Source organism: Poromitra crassiceps (assembly GCF_964638095.1).
Source record: "Poromitra crassiceps genome assembly, chromosome: 7".
Taxonomy (NCBI): Eukaryota; Metazoa; Chordata; class Actinopteri; order Beryciformes; family Melamphaidae; genus Poromitra; species Poromitra crassiceps.
Genome location: NC_139628.1, coordinates 50,514,347 through 50,530,457, shown reverse-complemented (window position 1 = coordinate 50,530,457; position 16,111 = coordinate 50,514,347). Strand labels below are relative to the sequence as shown.

Sequence of the window (16,111 nt, the reverse complement as noted above, 5' to 3'; positions counted from 1 at the left end):
TTGAGAACGGACAGCGATTTCGAGAGCGGACATTGAAATGAATTATGGTCACCTACCTTCCTTAGCATAGTAGGCTAATAATAATAATAATAATAATAATAATAATAAGTATAATAATTGTAATCTACACAATGTACACAATCTACAAAAACATGCAATAATATAAACGGTGTTGTGTTCACGTTCATAGCTCATATAATATAATGTATCATATCGTTAATTTCAAGCTCAATTCTTACCCAGAGAAAAGGTAGGCTACAGCACTGAAAATGTAACAAGCAATAGTTTTTTAAACATCTTTATTTTAAAAGATGAAAACCCCCAGGTGCTTTAGTCCCAAGCTGCAATGCTCCTGGCCAATCCCAGCGCCACAGGGCGTGGTGATTGCTTATCCTATGTGGGGTTAGAAATCACGCGTCGTCGACGGGTTCGGCCCTGCCGCATATGATCAGGACGCAGCAGCCGACCAGAAGGAACAGACCCAGGAGGATGTAGCACAACGTGGTGGTCCAGAAGGCAAACAGGTAGAGCGTCTTGTCACAGTATTCGTCCGGCGACATGGCCTTGTCGTAGTTGGGCTGGTAGATAGAGTAGATCCACACATTACCTGGAGAAAAAGAAAGGAATATACTGTTAAAGTTGAGCTGAACCCAAAAGTGACTTTTCTTTTCTTTTAGTTCATAGCCTATAGCTACCTGGGTATTTCAGTGCACCTATTTAATCATGTATGCCCTGCCTAATTTTTTATTTTATTATTGGGCGGCCAATCTTGTAAATATTCATGCGTGGTGTAACTCACCCGCTCTCAATTGGTGTGTAATTGAGTTCTTTCTTCTTTAAAAATATGGAAACAGTTTAGGCGTCATTTCAATTTGTCTGCCCCTTCCCCACATAGTCCTATATGCCATAATCACTTATTTTCTCCTTCTCACCTAGATGCATTTTTTAGTTTGTGGAGAGAGAAGGGCCTAGTCTGCTTTTCAGATTTATACTTAGAGGGTATATTTGCCTCTTTTGAGAACCTCCGTGTACAATATAATCTACCACACTCCCACTTGTTTAATATATGCAGGCTCGTAATTACGCTCGCACGCATTTTACATCTTTCCCTTTACTTCCGGCAACCTCCTTTCTAGCCGACATTCTGTTTCTTCCTGAAACACGAGGTTTAATTTCAGTCATGTATAACCTCATACTGAACTCAAACACGATCTCTCTTGCGAGAGTTAGGGGTAAGTGGGAGGAGGAGTTTGGACAAGAACTGTCTGATGAATTTTGGGAGGAGGCACTAGTTAGAGTAAACTCCTCATCCTCATGTTCTCGTCTAACCTTAATCCAGTTCAAAGTTCTTCATAGGATTCACTACACAAAAGCCAAGCTTAGCAGGCTGTTTCCTGATACGAATGACTTCTGTGATCGATGCGGCTTTTCTCCAGCTGACCATACTCATATGTTTTTCCTTTGTCCAAAGCTGTCTGATTTCTGGTTATGTTTTTTTAGAACGTTAAGTGAAGCCCTTAATATTACACTGAACCCATGTCCGTTTATTTCCATTTTTGGGGTGCCCTCTACATTAGTTAATCTCTCTAAAACTGAATCTGATGTTGTCGCTTTTGCATCACTCATAGCCCGTAGACGTATTCTGTTGCATTGGAAAAGTCAAAATCCCCCTTCCTCTACATCTTGGCTGAGTGATTTAATGTCTTTCTTGTCCTTGGAGAAAATTGGGCACTCTGTGAGAGGATCAATTGCCAATTTTGACAGAAGATGGCAGCCTATTATTTCCCATGTCAACTCGCTCTTGTCTTTGGACCCAAACTGACTTTTACTTTATTATTTTTGAGATGGACACCCTGAGCATACTCTTCTCTTCTTACTTTTGACTTTTTACATGTTTTAGATACTTCTTCCTTTTTCTTCCTCCTTTATGGACTTGTCAGTTGCTCATCACCCCCCATGCGACTTATGTCTGATTTGTGTGTTATCATGTAGACTTATTGTTTTGTTAGTTTTTTTTTTTTTTTTTTTTTTTTTTTTTTTTGTCTTGTTTGTTTGTCTCGTTGTTGTTTTAGTTTTCCTTCTGTTAGTGCCTTTGTTAATTTGAGATTGTATAAGAAAAAGTTGTGCTCCAGTCTCTGACTGGTGCATTTCTGACTGGTGTACTTTGTATATATCTTTGCAAAACTCCAATCTCAAATAAATAGTATAAAAAAAAAAAAAAAAAAAAAATCATGTATGCCAAAGAAAAAATCACTAAAATCTAATTTCTTTAGTTTTTCCACACTTTTTCCACATCAAAAGTTCATTTTTCAAGATTTCATTCATAACAGTAATCTACAGTTTGCTGATATCACATTGCACTATCAAATTTCTACCCCATTTCAACCAATCGTATCACAACATGGGAGCTGTCAATCAATCTTCATTTCAGGAGAATTTTCTCCTCCAAATGAAGAGAAAATGGCGCCTAGTGTCTGTAATCTGGCAGATTTTCTGGCAGAAATGTAACTGGCTAAGATAAGTAAACGGATATATCACAGAGGAATGTAATATCCATGTGCGACTTTAGTCAAGAGAAAGATAATTAAGAGATTTAAATTGCAAGTAAAACACATTTGTTTTAATTCCCCATTCAGCCTTGTAGTAAACTCACCAGCGATGAACCAGGAGAAGAAGAAGATCGAGATCAGTGAGTTCCAGGCGGTGCTCCAGCGGCTGATGGGGTTGGTGGTGCCGTCTTTGGGCTCCTGGGCGCAGGGCAGGCAGGTGAAAACGGCCAGTAGCAGGCCGCACATTCCTGACACCACCAGGTAGATGGGGATATAGGGCTGCTTGGGGCAGTCCTCTAGGTACACAGCACCTGTTGAGACAGAGGTGAAGACCAGGACCATGGAAGACAGCGGCTCATCATTTAGGGGATATTCCGCTTTAACGAAATGTTTTCTTAGTCACTCAGCATGCTCATAAAATGCAGGAAATAAATACTTCATCCAGAAAATATCTTTGGAATACAGAACGACTCGTTCATCATTTCAAAAACCACTAACATTATCTATAAAGGTCACTCACTCGCTTCCCTGCCACAGCAATTTCATTAAAGTGACAAGGAAAAGGAAGGAAATAATTGTAATATCCTTCATGATTTTATAGTAAAATAAGTGAAGTTATAAGTTATAACTCACCAATTGCAATCTGAGCAATGGGCATGATACAGAGCATCACCTTGGAAGATGCTAAGGGAAAACAGAATATCGTTACTTTGTTTGTCAGTGTTGGGCAATTTACTTTCAAAATAATAATAAGTAATAAGTTACTTTACAATATTACTTTCTGTTAGAGTAACTCGTTACTTATTACACTGCTTTTGCATTACTTTCACCAAAATAACAGCAGTAGCAGAATGACATTGCCGCCCCTGAACCATCCCGAAAAATAATTTCAACTGTCTTCAAGTCAGTATAAACCACCCAAAATTTGAAATGTTATCCTTTTCCTTTGTTATTGTCATCTATAGTGGTTATTTACATAAAAAATACACAATTTGTTTAGGAAATGATATGTGCTTTGATTTAAAAAAGAAAGAAAAGGTAACTCAATTTGTAACTTGTGTGTTAATACTTGACACAGTAACTGGTGTAATATTACTGAAATCCCATAAGTGATATTTCTGTGTGACTGCTAAAAGTAATATATTACATATATTATGTTACTTTTGTAATGAGTTACCCCCAACACTGTTGTTTGTATGCAAGAAACAACATTTGCGCACAACTTTTTGCCCATGGCTAGATGTCAGACTCTCACCTATGACCGGTGCTGAGGGTTGAGGAGGGTTGCGTAGCTGTCGCAGTAGCTGTGTTTCCGACATCGTCACGATTCGTCGGTAATGTTGACTTATTACCTATGAGTGGGGATAGAGAGGAGAGAGTCTGTTTGCATTTCAAGTCACTCTTGGTACACTGGACAAAGCTGCTCCCACCCTCTGCACATTGCAGAGACAAAAAAAAAAGTCTCCTCACCCACTGGTTATATAATCTCGGTAACACTTTATAATACTGTAACACAAAAATTGGGTAGTTACTAAGGAATGAGTCAGGAACAAACCATTAGTTCATGATTAGTTCATGAATAGATAATAGGTAGTTCCTTAATGGTAGTTACTTAAGAACTGACCATTAGTTACCATGTTAACGAACCAGTAAGTAATGATTACTTCCTTAAAAAAAAAATGTTTTCCCTTTTTTTCTTTCGCTAGTTCATGAGTAGTTAATGGGTAGTTCCTTAATGACCCTTAATGGTAGTTCCTTAATGGTAGTTACTTAAGAACTGACCATTAGTTACCATGTTAACGAACCAGTAAGTAATGATTACTTCCTTAATTTTTTTTCGCTAGTTCATGAGTAGTTAATGGGTAGTTACTTAAGAACAGACTATTAGTTACCATAGTTGTTACTAGGGAATTAATCATTAGTTAATGATTACTTCACCATTAGTTACCATGTTTGTGCCCCCTCAAGTAAAGAAGGCCATCATACTTAGTTGTTACTAGGGAATTCATCATTAGTTAATGATTAGTTAGCATGTTTGTGCCCCCTCAAGTAAAGCAGGGCTTCATACTTAGTTGTTACTAGGGAATGCATTATTACTTCATGATTATCTTACCATTAGTTACCATCACCCTACCTATAACAAATAAATACAAGAGTTGTTCCAGGTGAGGTTTGAACCCTTGGGCCCAAGAACGCAAGAGTATTAGTCTCTACCAAATGAGCTATCTATTTGTTATAGGGTAGGGTGATGGTAACTAATGGTAAGATAATCATGAAGTAATGATGCATTTCCTAGTAACAACTAAGTATGAAGCCCTGCTTTACTTGAGGGGGCACAAATATGGTAAGTAATAATGAAGTAATCATGAACTAATGATTAATTCCCTAGTAACAACTAAGCATGAAGCCCTGCTTTACTTGAGGGGGCACAGACATGGTAACTAATGGTAAAGTAATCATGAAGTAATGATGAATTCCCTAGTAACAACTATGGTAACTAATAGTTTGTTCTTAAGTAACTACCCATTAACTACTCATGAACTAGCAGAAAAAAATTAAGGAAGTAATCATTACTTACTGGTTCGTTAAGATGGTAACTAATGGTCAGTTCTTAAAGGAACACTCCGCCCATTTTCAACCAGCTTTGTATCATTAGAACATCAGTAGTATATCAGAAAACTGTAAACGGTTTTGAAGTCTGTCATTTAATTTGACAGTTATTGAGTGTTAAAGTGTGGACCAGTGACATCACTGGTCCACACTAACTCAAATTAATAATAACTCATTAACTCAAATCAACTCTCAATAACTGTCAAACTATTCATCATTCATCTAGTTTGACAGTTATTGAGAGTTGATTTGAGTTAAAGAGTTATTAATTTGAGTTAGTGTCACTGGTCCACACTTTAACACTCAATAACTGTCAAATTAAATGACAGACTTCAAAACAGTTTACAGTTTTCTGATATACTACTGATGTTCTAATGATACAAAGCTGGTTGAAAATGGGCAGAGTGTTCCTTTAAGTAACTACCATTAAGGATATTTAAGGAACTACCATTAAGAGTCATTAAGGAACTACCCATTAACTACTCATGAACTAGCGAAATAAAATATAAAATATATATATATTTTTTAAGGAAGTAATCATTACTTACTGGTTCGTTAACATGGTAACTAATGGTCAGTTCTTAAGTAACTACCATTAAGGATATTTAAGGAACTACCATTAAGAGTCATTAAGGAACTACCCATGAACTAGCGAAGAAAAAAAAAAAAAGGAAAAAAATTAAGGAAGTAATCATTACTTACTGGTTCGTTAACATGGTAACTAATGGTCAGTTCCTAAGTAACTACCATTAAGGAACTACCTATTAACTATTCAGGAACTAATCATTAACTATTCATGAACTAATGGTTAGTTCCTGACTAGTTCCTCAATAACTACCCATTTTTTGTGTTACAGTATTGTAAAGTGTTACTGCAACAGTTTCACTTCACAACATATATAGGCAAAGTTTAGCCTACAAATACCGTCGCTTACAGTGTAGGCCACAGCTCACAAGGCTGTGTGGCTCACTGCCCAGCTTCACGATAATCAAATATTCCCAAACGAGAAGACGAGATAACGTTAGAAAGAGAATGCCCTAGGGAGGTACGGTGGTGCAGTGGTAAGCACTATCGCCTCACAGCTCGAAGGTCGTGGGTTCGATTCCCACCTGGGACGATGTGAACGCTGAAGGAATGCGTGCCCGTCCGCATGTCCTCGAGTGCCCACCGCCCGGGTGGGGTCGTCAAAAAGGGCCTTTCTGTGTGGAGTTTGCATGTTCTCCCCGTGCCTCCCGGGGGTTTCCTTCATATAGGAACCCCCTTCACAAAAACATGCAATACCCTGGTTGCTAATGTGGTTCCTCATCTGGTCGTTAAGGGCGCCTGTTCAGAGGGAGGGGAACTGGTTGGAATAGCGTCAGCTATTCCAGCTATGTCCTACCGGTGAAGCTTCCTTTGTCAGATGAAAAGAAGCGGCTGGCTGACTGCCCATGTCTCGGAGGAAGCATGGAGCCAGTCTCGGCTCTCCCCAGATCGGCAGAGGATGGAGTAGCAACCAGGACAGAGAAATCAAGTGAGCACTAATGGGGGATAAAATGGGATACAAAAATCGGGAAAAAGAAAGAAAAAGAAAGAAAGAGAATGCCCTTTGAATTCAGCATCTGCATCAACTTCCACGCCCTGCTGCTGTTAACAGGCCCAGACAGTAGTAGGAGAAAGTTATAGTTTTCGACAAAGACAGGGATTTTCCTCCAAATAGAACATGTGAATAAGCGCTTGTCTCTCCATGAACACTAGTCTCCACGCTTTACTAGTTTTATTGCCACTTACCTCCCTGTGTCTGACGTGTTACAAAGATGCTGTTCAGACAGTTCTTCTCACAGCTGTTTGTCTCGCCGTGACCGTCTCTCCTCGCCACTAAACTTGTGAGTGAGCCTACTCCCTTTGACTCCCTTCTGAGCCAGGGAGGCTGTCAGGCTCGGAGGCGCGCGTCATTATCGCTATAAATGTAAATAATATTCCTGGAATGCGTGTTGTAATGAGCCAGTCTTTGACATTACCGTTTGATTTAGTTTCAAGTTTCAAGTTTCAAGTTTCAATACTTTATTGCCATTCAACATCGTTGATAGGAATTTGGTTTAGTGAGCTCAATCACAGAACACAACAAAACATAAAGACATACAATTCCCCTCACATACGATGCACACATTCCGACAAAAGAAGAGATAAAAGTGACAAAATGCATAAAGTACAGAATACAATTTTACCAAAGTAAAACAACACTCCCACAGGGAGGTTACAGAACCACGACCAGCTGTGGTAAGTTAAGATAATATACGTTAAAATTAAGTGCTGTCACACAGAATATCTGTCTGTGTCAGACTTGAATAGAGCCTGCAGCACATTAAGAGTTGAGAGCACGGACAGCCTCGGGGTAGGTGCTGTTACAAAACCTAGCTGTTCTGCTTTTGATACTTCTCAACCTTTTAGTTTGCATAATTGCTCAAGTTAGTAGTTAGTTTATGGGCTAGAAACTCTGCCAGATGACAGGCACTAGGCGCCATTTTCCCCTTCATTTGGAAGAGAAAATTATCCTGAAATGAAGATTTGATTGACAGCTGCATGTCGTGATATGATTGGTTGAAATGGGGTAGATAGTACTAGGTGATGTCAGCAAACTGTACATTACTGTTATCAAGGAAATCTTGAAAAATGAACTTTTGATGTGAAAAAGTGTGAAAAACGAAAGAAATTAGATGTTTGTGATTTTGTTTGCATACATTATTAAATAGGTGCACTGCATACCCAGGTATTTGAACTAAAAGAAAAGAAAAGTCATTTTTGGGTTCAGCTCAACTTAAAGTTATTATGCAATGCAGCCATAGAGGCTGTTGAAGAGTAGGCGGCATGTGGATAGAAGACGCAAATGATGAACCATTTACATGAAGTGAGCACTCTCTTAAAACCATGTAGGCTACTGACATATTAATGTGCCCCATGCCATAATAGCTGGGTAAAAGAGAGGGATGTTAGAAAGTTAAGACTTTTTCCAAAGTGCTTCTCTGGCACAGCTCAGATTGGTTCAGATTGGCTACAAATGTGCGTGCTATCCAAATGCAAATCCAAAATGCAATCCAAAAAATATCCTATACGCGTTGTAGAGATTTGTGATATTGGGATTACTATAGCAGGCCCTTGGTACTTGTTTTGACATGCTAACTCGTTACAACGCTGGTTATGGTCCTTTAATGATAAGAGTAAATCTGAGCGCACCATGATTCATGAAAAGGAATGAAATATGGAGTTATGTTAGGCTTGTTTTATTTTGTTTGTCACAACGATATATCTCATGCTACGTTTCAGTGAGGCATTTATGCTGTATAATGCTTATTACAGTGGGCTAACAAAAATGGCATTGGCTTTGGACACTACGACATTATACTAGTCATGCTTAAATAGATAATAGAGTGAAGTATGCTCTTCTCCCTAAGAGGAGGCATGTGACTGAAGCATAATGTTTGACTATGCATAACTTTTTGAGAAGTGAACAAACTGAGTATATCAGACCCTTTGCTGTAATAACCAAGTGTGATAATAAGATGTTTTCTCTACGGATAAATAAGCCTATTCCAATACTTTTATTTTATGTTGTACTCTGCTGCAGTGATTGCTGTGTTATGCTTAGGACGATTGAACAGAGGAAAAGTGTGTCGGCTTTAGAATCTCATGGGAAGGTGAATATGATATGGAATGGAGGGGAGATTGCCAGTAACAGGCCAGGTGTTTGAAATTAGATGAGGCACTTTGTCTTGACTCCCTGTCTTCCTGTCAAGGGAGGCGATAAGGGTGAGGTGATACACTCTGCAGCATGACCAAATATGGCTGAAGGCAAGCTAAATAAATGTATCTGTGTGTGTGACTTCGGAGCGTTCCGCAGGGATAATTGGGTATCAACTATTCTCCCAGGCTTTTAGCTGTGGGAGGAGGGTGATGCTCAGCACCTGAGCGGAACGGCCCGGCACCGTTGGAAGAAACTGTATCTATGCTTAGACGATTAATGAGAGGGACCACTGAAAATCCCCAGCTGCACCAAGATAAAGGTTGCAGCCTGTCAGATAACAGAAGGGAGGAATGGGTGTAAATTAAAACCAAGGCCCCTATCTATGTAGAATGGGGTCCCTGGAGAGGCCGAATGAACTCAGGAACACTCAGAAAGATTGGGTGATGTCCAACATAATTTCGAGACCAGCCATTGGATAAAAGGAGTCACATTTCTCTGGGAGGGGGACAACTAGTTAGGATAACCAGTAAAACCCCTAACTAGCTCTCTAGTGGGCCGGGAGCCAGAGCTGGCCACCTGCTTCAGCCATCACATGACCAAAGTGAGCTCATGAGAGGCAGGCCTCAAAGGTGGGGGGGCCTCTGGCATATTGACAAAGGGGATATCGACTATAAGTATAGGAGGTCCCGGCAGAGAAATCAGATCATCTCAGCTCTTTTTTGGAAGACTGCTTTGTATCCACACCTCGGTAGCTCTTGATAGAAAACTTTGTATTTTAGACTTTGTCTTTTGAAAACTTTGTAATACTCTAACTTTTGATTTTAAACTTAAATAAATAATTTTTCTTTTAACTCGATCCACCTTCCTGTGTCTCCTGATTCATCGATCTTTTGAGGTCTTCAGGCTTCCAGCCTTTTCTTCTTCATAGATCAGTAAGTAACCCACAGCTTACACACCTGGCCCCGTTGGGGCCACGGGGTACCTAGGTTACCCCCTCCCTTGCTTGTGTTGTTGCAATAAGTGTAAACAGTTGCAGTGAAGGAGTGAACCGTAACACTTATCACTCGATTTAAGGTAGAACATTTCTCTAAGGCTTCAGGCTGCATAAATCTGCACTTAAGCGGGAGAAAGTGCCCCGGTGACTACTAGCTGGTGACAGACTTTTTTAGTCTGACACGCTGAAGGTGGTCATCAACTGGGTTTGTCTGTTGATAAGATCCTGATGAACAGAGCTCTGGTCTAAAACACTGGTGATTGCTAATCAAAGAATATTTGTTGTGTGAATCAGCGGGTATGAAAAATAAGAGTAATTAAACACTGCTATCTATGAATATAAAATTATAAGATAGAAAGATTATTTGTACTCTGAACTCCGGGGCTTCCATAGGCCAGCAATGTGAGGGACCACGTTCGACCGATTCGAGCTGGATTAGCGAAGCCGGAGTCTAAATATAAAGTTCATAAGGTCGGAACCTAGAATGACTAAGTAGAGGGTAACTAAAGGAACTCTCTTATACCGGATGAGGGTGTTTCTCCCCAAGGCATCAAAAGTGCTGAAGGAGATAATATTTTGGTATCGCCTCAAAAAGTATATTATTGAGTTAATATATTTTGATACTTTAAAATATTCCATAAGTGACCTGAAAGGTCGTGTCTAGGGGTCTTTTCGCTACAGCGTACACTCCAAACAGACGCAGGATATACGTGAGGCAGCCATCATGCGAACACGTATAGTTGAAAGCGAGTATATTTCCGCCCTTTTAGACGTCGTCGTTGGGGTCGGCCCTGCCGCATATGCAGAAGCAGACGCATGGGTGCCGGAAGGGGGACATTTTGTCCCCCTTAAAATTTGGTCCCCCTAATTTTTTTTTATTTTTTTTTCAAAATCTGAGGGGGCAACTGCCCCTGACGCTTAGAGCCCACTTTACACTGTTTACACAGCCTGTGATGCTTGTTAAAGCCGTGATCGTTGTGGGATTATTACACCTGAGACAGACAGAACCGGGGATCAAGTTACAGAGAGCCCACGGCCACTTTACACTGTTTACACAGCCTGTGACACTTGTTAAAGCCGTGATCGTTGTGGGATTATTACACCTGAGAGACAGACAGACCCGGACTCTGTACTGCACTCACTCACTGTCATTGGCTGCTGCTATAATCGTATACGGTTATTGTTATTTTATTTTTGTATTGAGATGACAAGTTTTGCACTGTGTTCAGTGGCGTGCCTGACCAAGTTGGTGCCCTAGGCAAGATTTTTGCTGGTGCCCCCCCTCCCCCCTCCCCCAAAGAAAATATAATAAAAATTATATCGCAGCTAATTCCACCACTGCAGTGCAGGCTCAGAATGGCCCTTCCCCAGTGGCGCTGGAAGTACTTTTAGGTAGGGGGTGCTGTAAGGAAGGGACTCTCGGTGCTGCCCACGAGGGCAGCGCCGAAGAAAATTTGACGTTTTTTGGACTTTCATCCATATTTAGAAGAATATTTAATTTTAAATTAACATTAGGGTTATACTGTTGTGATGTCATTATTCAGTATCTTCTCCTTTTCTCACTCACTTTCATATAAGCACCTGCTCTCCCTTTAGTCGTTTTACACTACAACAGACAGCAACACAGGCATAAACACTGAACTTATTATTATTATTATGGAAAACCAGATTATGAAGAAAATCAAACACTTTTGAAGAGAGAGCGTATGAAATAAGATTAGAGCTGGGAAGCACAAACTGTTTTTTAATGCATCTTGTTGGTGGTATAAACACAAGACAGCCAAATCCAACAATTTCGGGAAAAAAAACATTTCTTGCCACCAGGGGGTGCTGCAGCACCCTCAGCACCCACCTTCCAGCTCCCTTCCCCCACTCTGGGAAAAAGCTCAGAGCAGGTAGAAGGGGGCGCGGCCGCGCAGGTGGTGGGGTGGTATGGATTAGGGACCATGGTGAAAGTGCTGCAGCCCAGGCAGCCAGAAAGCCAGAATTAGAAAAATGATTTCACTATTATTTAAAGACTTAAGATGTTGTTCTGCTAATGTTTTGTCTACTATTGTAAAATAATAGTAGGCCTATTATCATGAAAAAGTATTTGTAAAAAAATAATAAAAAAAAATAAACTAAACTTGTGATTTGAGAGCCGCGCCCCCGCCACCACGCCTCCTCTCGGGAGCACGCACGCACGGAGCACAGGAGGTTCCCTTGTACTTGTACAAGCCTACTCCCTTTGACCTGTTCTAAGACTCGTTGGTGGTGGACTGGGGAGGTGGGTGGGGTGAAATGATGGCTTCAGAGGATGGTTTCAGGGGGAATGAACAGCCGCGATGCCGGCTGCTGCTGTGATCCGCCAGAGTGGGGGGTGATGTAGGACCCTCGCTATATATACTAGGGAGGACTGACGTCATGCCTGACGTCATGAACTGAGGACAACTGATGTCATGCCTGACGTCACGCTAGGGCTTGACTGACGTAGACACGTAGGCCTACATGAAGACATTCAGTGAAGATATCCACAGGGAGGTAGACTAATGCATAGCCTACTTTATATAACCTATTTATCATTATCAGAGATGGGCGAAAATGCATCAAAAAGTATTTTGATACAAATTACAAATACTTGTTCAAAAAATGTATCACAATACAAATACAAAATACTGGTCTGAAACATTTATTTGAAATACAAATACATATTTTGTATTTTTAAAATACATAAAAATACATTTTTATAAAAACTGATAAAGAGCTGCAACGATTAGTCAATTCATTGATTCATTGCCAAATATTACATTAATTGCCTATTTTGATAATCTATTAATCATTTTGAGCCATTTCGCCACAGCGTCTCTGTCGATGATTTGATTCAACACTCAGGTTTTTTCTCCGGAAATCGACGCCATGACAGTTTGCCCACCGCCTCGAAAATAATTTATATTAGAGCTGCAATATCTTTATAAATATCAACAACTAGCCAACGCTGGTGGCCTGTATGGAAACAGCGTTGCTCAAAATGGTTGAAAGTTATATCAATTTGGCCATTCAGTGGCGAACTAGAAATTTAATTATTTTTCTCCCATGTATGTGTGCGGCGGCATGTCTAACTACGTTAGGAGAGACTAGTGACGCGAGAGCACAGCACAATGATGAGGACAAACGCCCCGCTCTCACGCTCATGTAATCACAATGCGAGATTTCTCCACGTCATTCCCTCGTCCAACTTGTGATATACCGCGCCATGAAATCGGTTTTTAATTTTCGTTTGGGGGCTTTTCGTGATTCTTGTTAAAAAGTTACTGCACCTCTGATTTTTCCTCTCGGGCGCAGCGCAGGGCAGAGCTGCAGAGCTCCCACCTCCTCCTCCTCGGCCCATTCAGTCTGTCCAAACTCAATACCGATCTAATCTCAGTATGAGATGCAGGGAAATATTATAGTAGCCGATGTGTTTAGAGCAGCTTTGTCACGTTGTCACGTCGTAGTATAGCGTTATATTTTACATGTGCGCTAAACTGCGATGAGATTTGTTTGCGGAAATGTCAGACTGTTCTCACCCCATACCCAAGCCCCCGCCTCGGCCATGAGAGTTAAGATATGAATAAAGTAATGACACATTCAGCGGGAAACTAACTATAATTAAGACATGTGCCAACTTTGACGACGTTTGGTTCAGTATTTTAAGAGCAAACAGGTTTTTTTTAACTTCCTGAAAAGTTGCTGTTTTGGAGATTCAAGGTCCTGGAACGACAGCGACGATATATGGAATTCTGGTCAAAATCATATCTAGGCTACATAAAAAAAATAATAATAATCAGAGTAACTATCTTGAAATCCCATAGTCTTTGGGGACAACGTGAGGTCAGGTTGTGCCAAATCTCCCATTCATTTGAGGGCAAAAAAAAAGCAGTGTTCCACCCATAGAGGGCGCTTATGCCAGGTACAGTATGCTGCTGAAAAATGATACAAATGGCAGAATGGCAACAGTTTGCTCTCAAATGTGGAAATTTTGACCAGCATTCTTCACACATCACCCCCAAAGTCATATATATTGGTTAAAAGCTGAAAAAAAGTGTTTTGGGGGTAAGTTACACTTTAAGGATAATCGTGGTGTGTTAATGATAGCACTTAAGGATAATTGTGGTGTGTTAATAATAGCACTTAAGGTTAAGGTCAGTGTCAAAAGTGGGGTTTTGCTACTGTATGTGTCAAAATGACATACATGATGCAGTTACACCCTTTTGACAGCAAACAAACCCTATACTTTTACTGTCTTTGCAGTGAGCTATACAATGACTTGTACATAGGTATACAATTATTTATTTATTTTACTCCTGCTTATATACAGTACATATTCATAGCGGACATTCTACATCACACTTATATTGTATATAATGCAAATAGCAGTGAACTTGCTTTATATACCTTTGATCGCAGTCCTTGTTTGTTCGTTTTAGCTTGTAGGCATAGTTACATTTTCTTTTCCTTTGAAAGCACATTAAGAGCAACGTATACCGGAGTCATATTCCCTGTATGTCTACATACTTGGCCAATAAAGCTGATTCGGATTCGGATAATGTCAATTATGTCAATAGTGTGGACCATCCACTTTTTTTCAGGCCCACCTGCAATTTCATTTCTGGCTACGCCCCTGCATGAAAGCCATACTGCGGCAACTTCAAGTACCATGGTTACATGCTACTGAAAAGTAACCTTTTGTGGTGGAATAAATAATGTTGCTGTATTTCTATATTGTTAATTGCTATCATTAACATACCACGATTATCCTTAAATGCTATCATCATCAACACACCACAGTTATCATTAAGTGCTATAATCATTAACACACCACAATTATCCTTAAGTGCTATCATTAACACACAACAATTATCCTTAAATGCTATCATCATTAACACACCACAATTATCCTTAAGTGCTATCATTAACACACCACAGTTATCCTTAAGTGCTATATTGTCAGATATAGACCACCCTGTTATAACATATATTTCTTATATAATGGTATAATGGCACACATGCAGGGCCGATTTTACACTTCATGGGCCCCTGGGCTATTCATCTCTGCAGGGCCCCCCCCCCTCAAGCGGATTTTTTTTTTTAACCTTTTTTAGCCGTATTTAAAGGAATATACCCGGGCTTCAGCCCGGGTAAGCCCGTTGGTAAAATCGGCCCTGCACACATGTGTGTGTCTATATGTGTGTGTGTGTGTGTGTGTGTGTGTGTGTGTGTTTGTGTGTGTGTGTGTGTGTGTGTGTGTGTGTGTTTTGAAACAAACCTCTATGAAGCGTCCTTGTTTCGATCCCCATGATAGGACAGTTAACTCAGGGAACAGTTACAGCTCCGGCCAATGCACCATTGTTTTGTCGTTGTTGTTTTTCTGGCTTCAGGCTGTTAGGTTTAGGATTAGTAATTACTAATTACTAATTCATCTGTCCCCCCATGGCACGCTTGTGTTGTTCATGCTTCGATGTGTCGATGTATGCCCATGCACTGCAAGCTTTTTATAGTCTGCCTAGACTAATATTTATTTCTGTCTATGTTACTCATAATTATTTATGCCCACTCATAAGACTGCAATTTTTCTCTCAGACTCACTCTGGTCTGCTCCTAGTCGTGGCTACTTTTCCACAAGTCTTTTTCTAGTTATACCCACTGGTCCAGACCTTCAGAGCTCTTGAAGCTGTAACCCCATGTTGGCATAATATCTAAAATACTCAGTTATTACAGTCAGGCTTATCTTTTGCCTCCCCTTCTATCTCCAGGGCTTGAAGATTTACTGCAGTATTAAACTCTTTGCGCATTTAAACTCTTGCCACCTTTGGCATTTTACTTATTTACAGGCTATTCTATAGCTCTTGCCACCTTTGGCATTTTACTCTAGTAAAATTTGGTAAAACATACAAAGAGCAGTGGTTACCCCCTAGGGGTCCCTGTATCTCTTTGTATGAGTGGACCTTTCTCTTCTTCCAGCCAGACAGTGTCCTATCTCTTTTTTGGTTCGTTATTTAAGGTGGGAGCAGTTTGCCGTGCTGTGTCATGGTGTGTGTATGAACCATAATCACTAATTAATGTTTAATAATTGGCTTAATTGCCTTACCTTTTATGTTTTTCGTGGCCACAGGTTGACACCTCACACCATGATCCTCAGCTCACAAACTACTCCAGCCTTTATTGCCCCTCGTTGGTGCGCCGATTTGTGGAAGCTAAGAACCTAATCTAAGAAAAACC

General features: G+C 40.3%; 1 protein-coding gene across 1 annotated transcript; it reads right to left on the bottom strand.

Annotated features, from left to right (window-relative positions):
• Positions 1-410: 410 nt before the first annotated feature.
• On the bottom strand, positions 411-16,111 carry LOC310779697 (transmembrane protein 272-like; the record flags this gene model as incomplete). The annotated part of the gene is made up of 6 exons (XM_083640197.1): positions 15,981-16,111; positions 15,159-15,271; positions 3,805-3,901; positions 3,183-3,233; positions 2,654-2,860; positions 411-607 (listed from the first exon to the last, which is right to left on the bottom strand). The coding sequence occupies exons 3-6, from the start codon at positions 3,866-3,868 to the stop codon at positions 411-413; spliced, it is 519 nt and encodes a 172-aa protein (XP_083496323.1). The 5' UTR covers positions 3,869-3,901; positions 15,159-15,271; positions 15,981-16,111.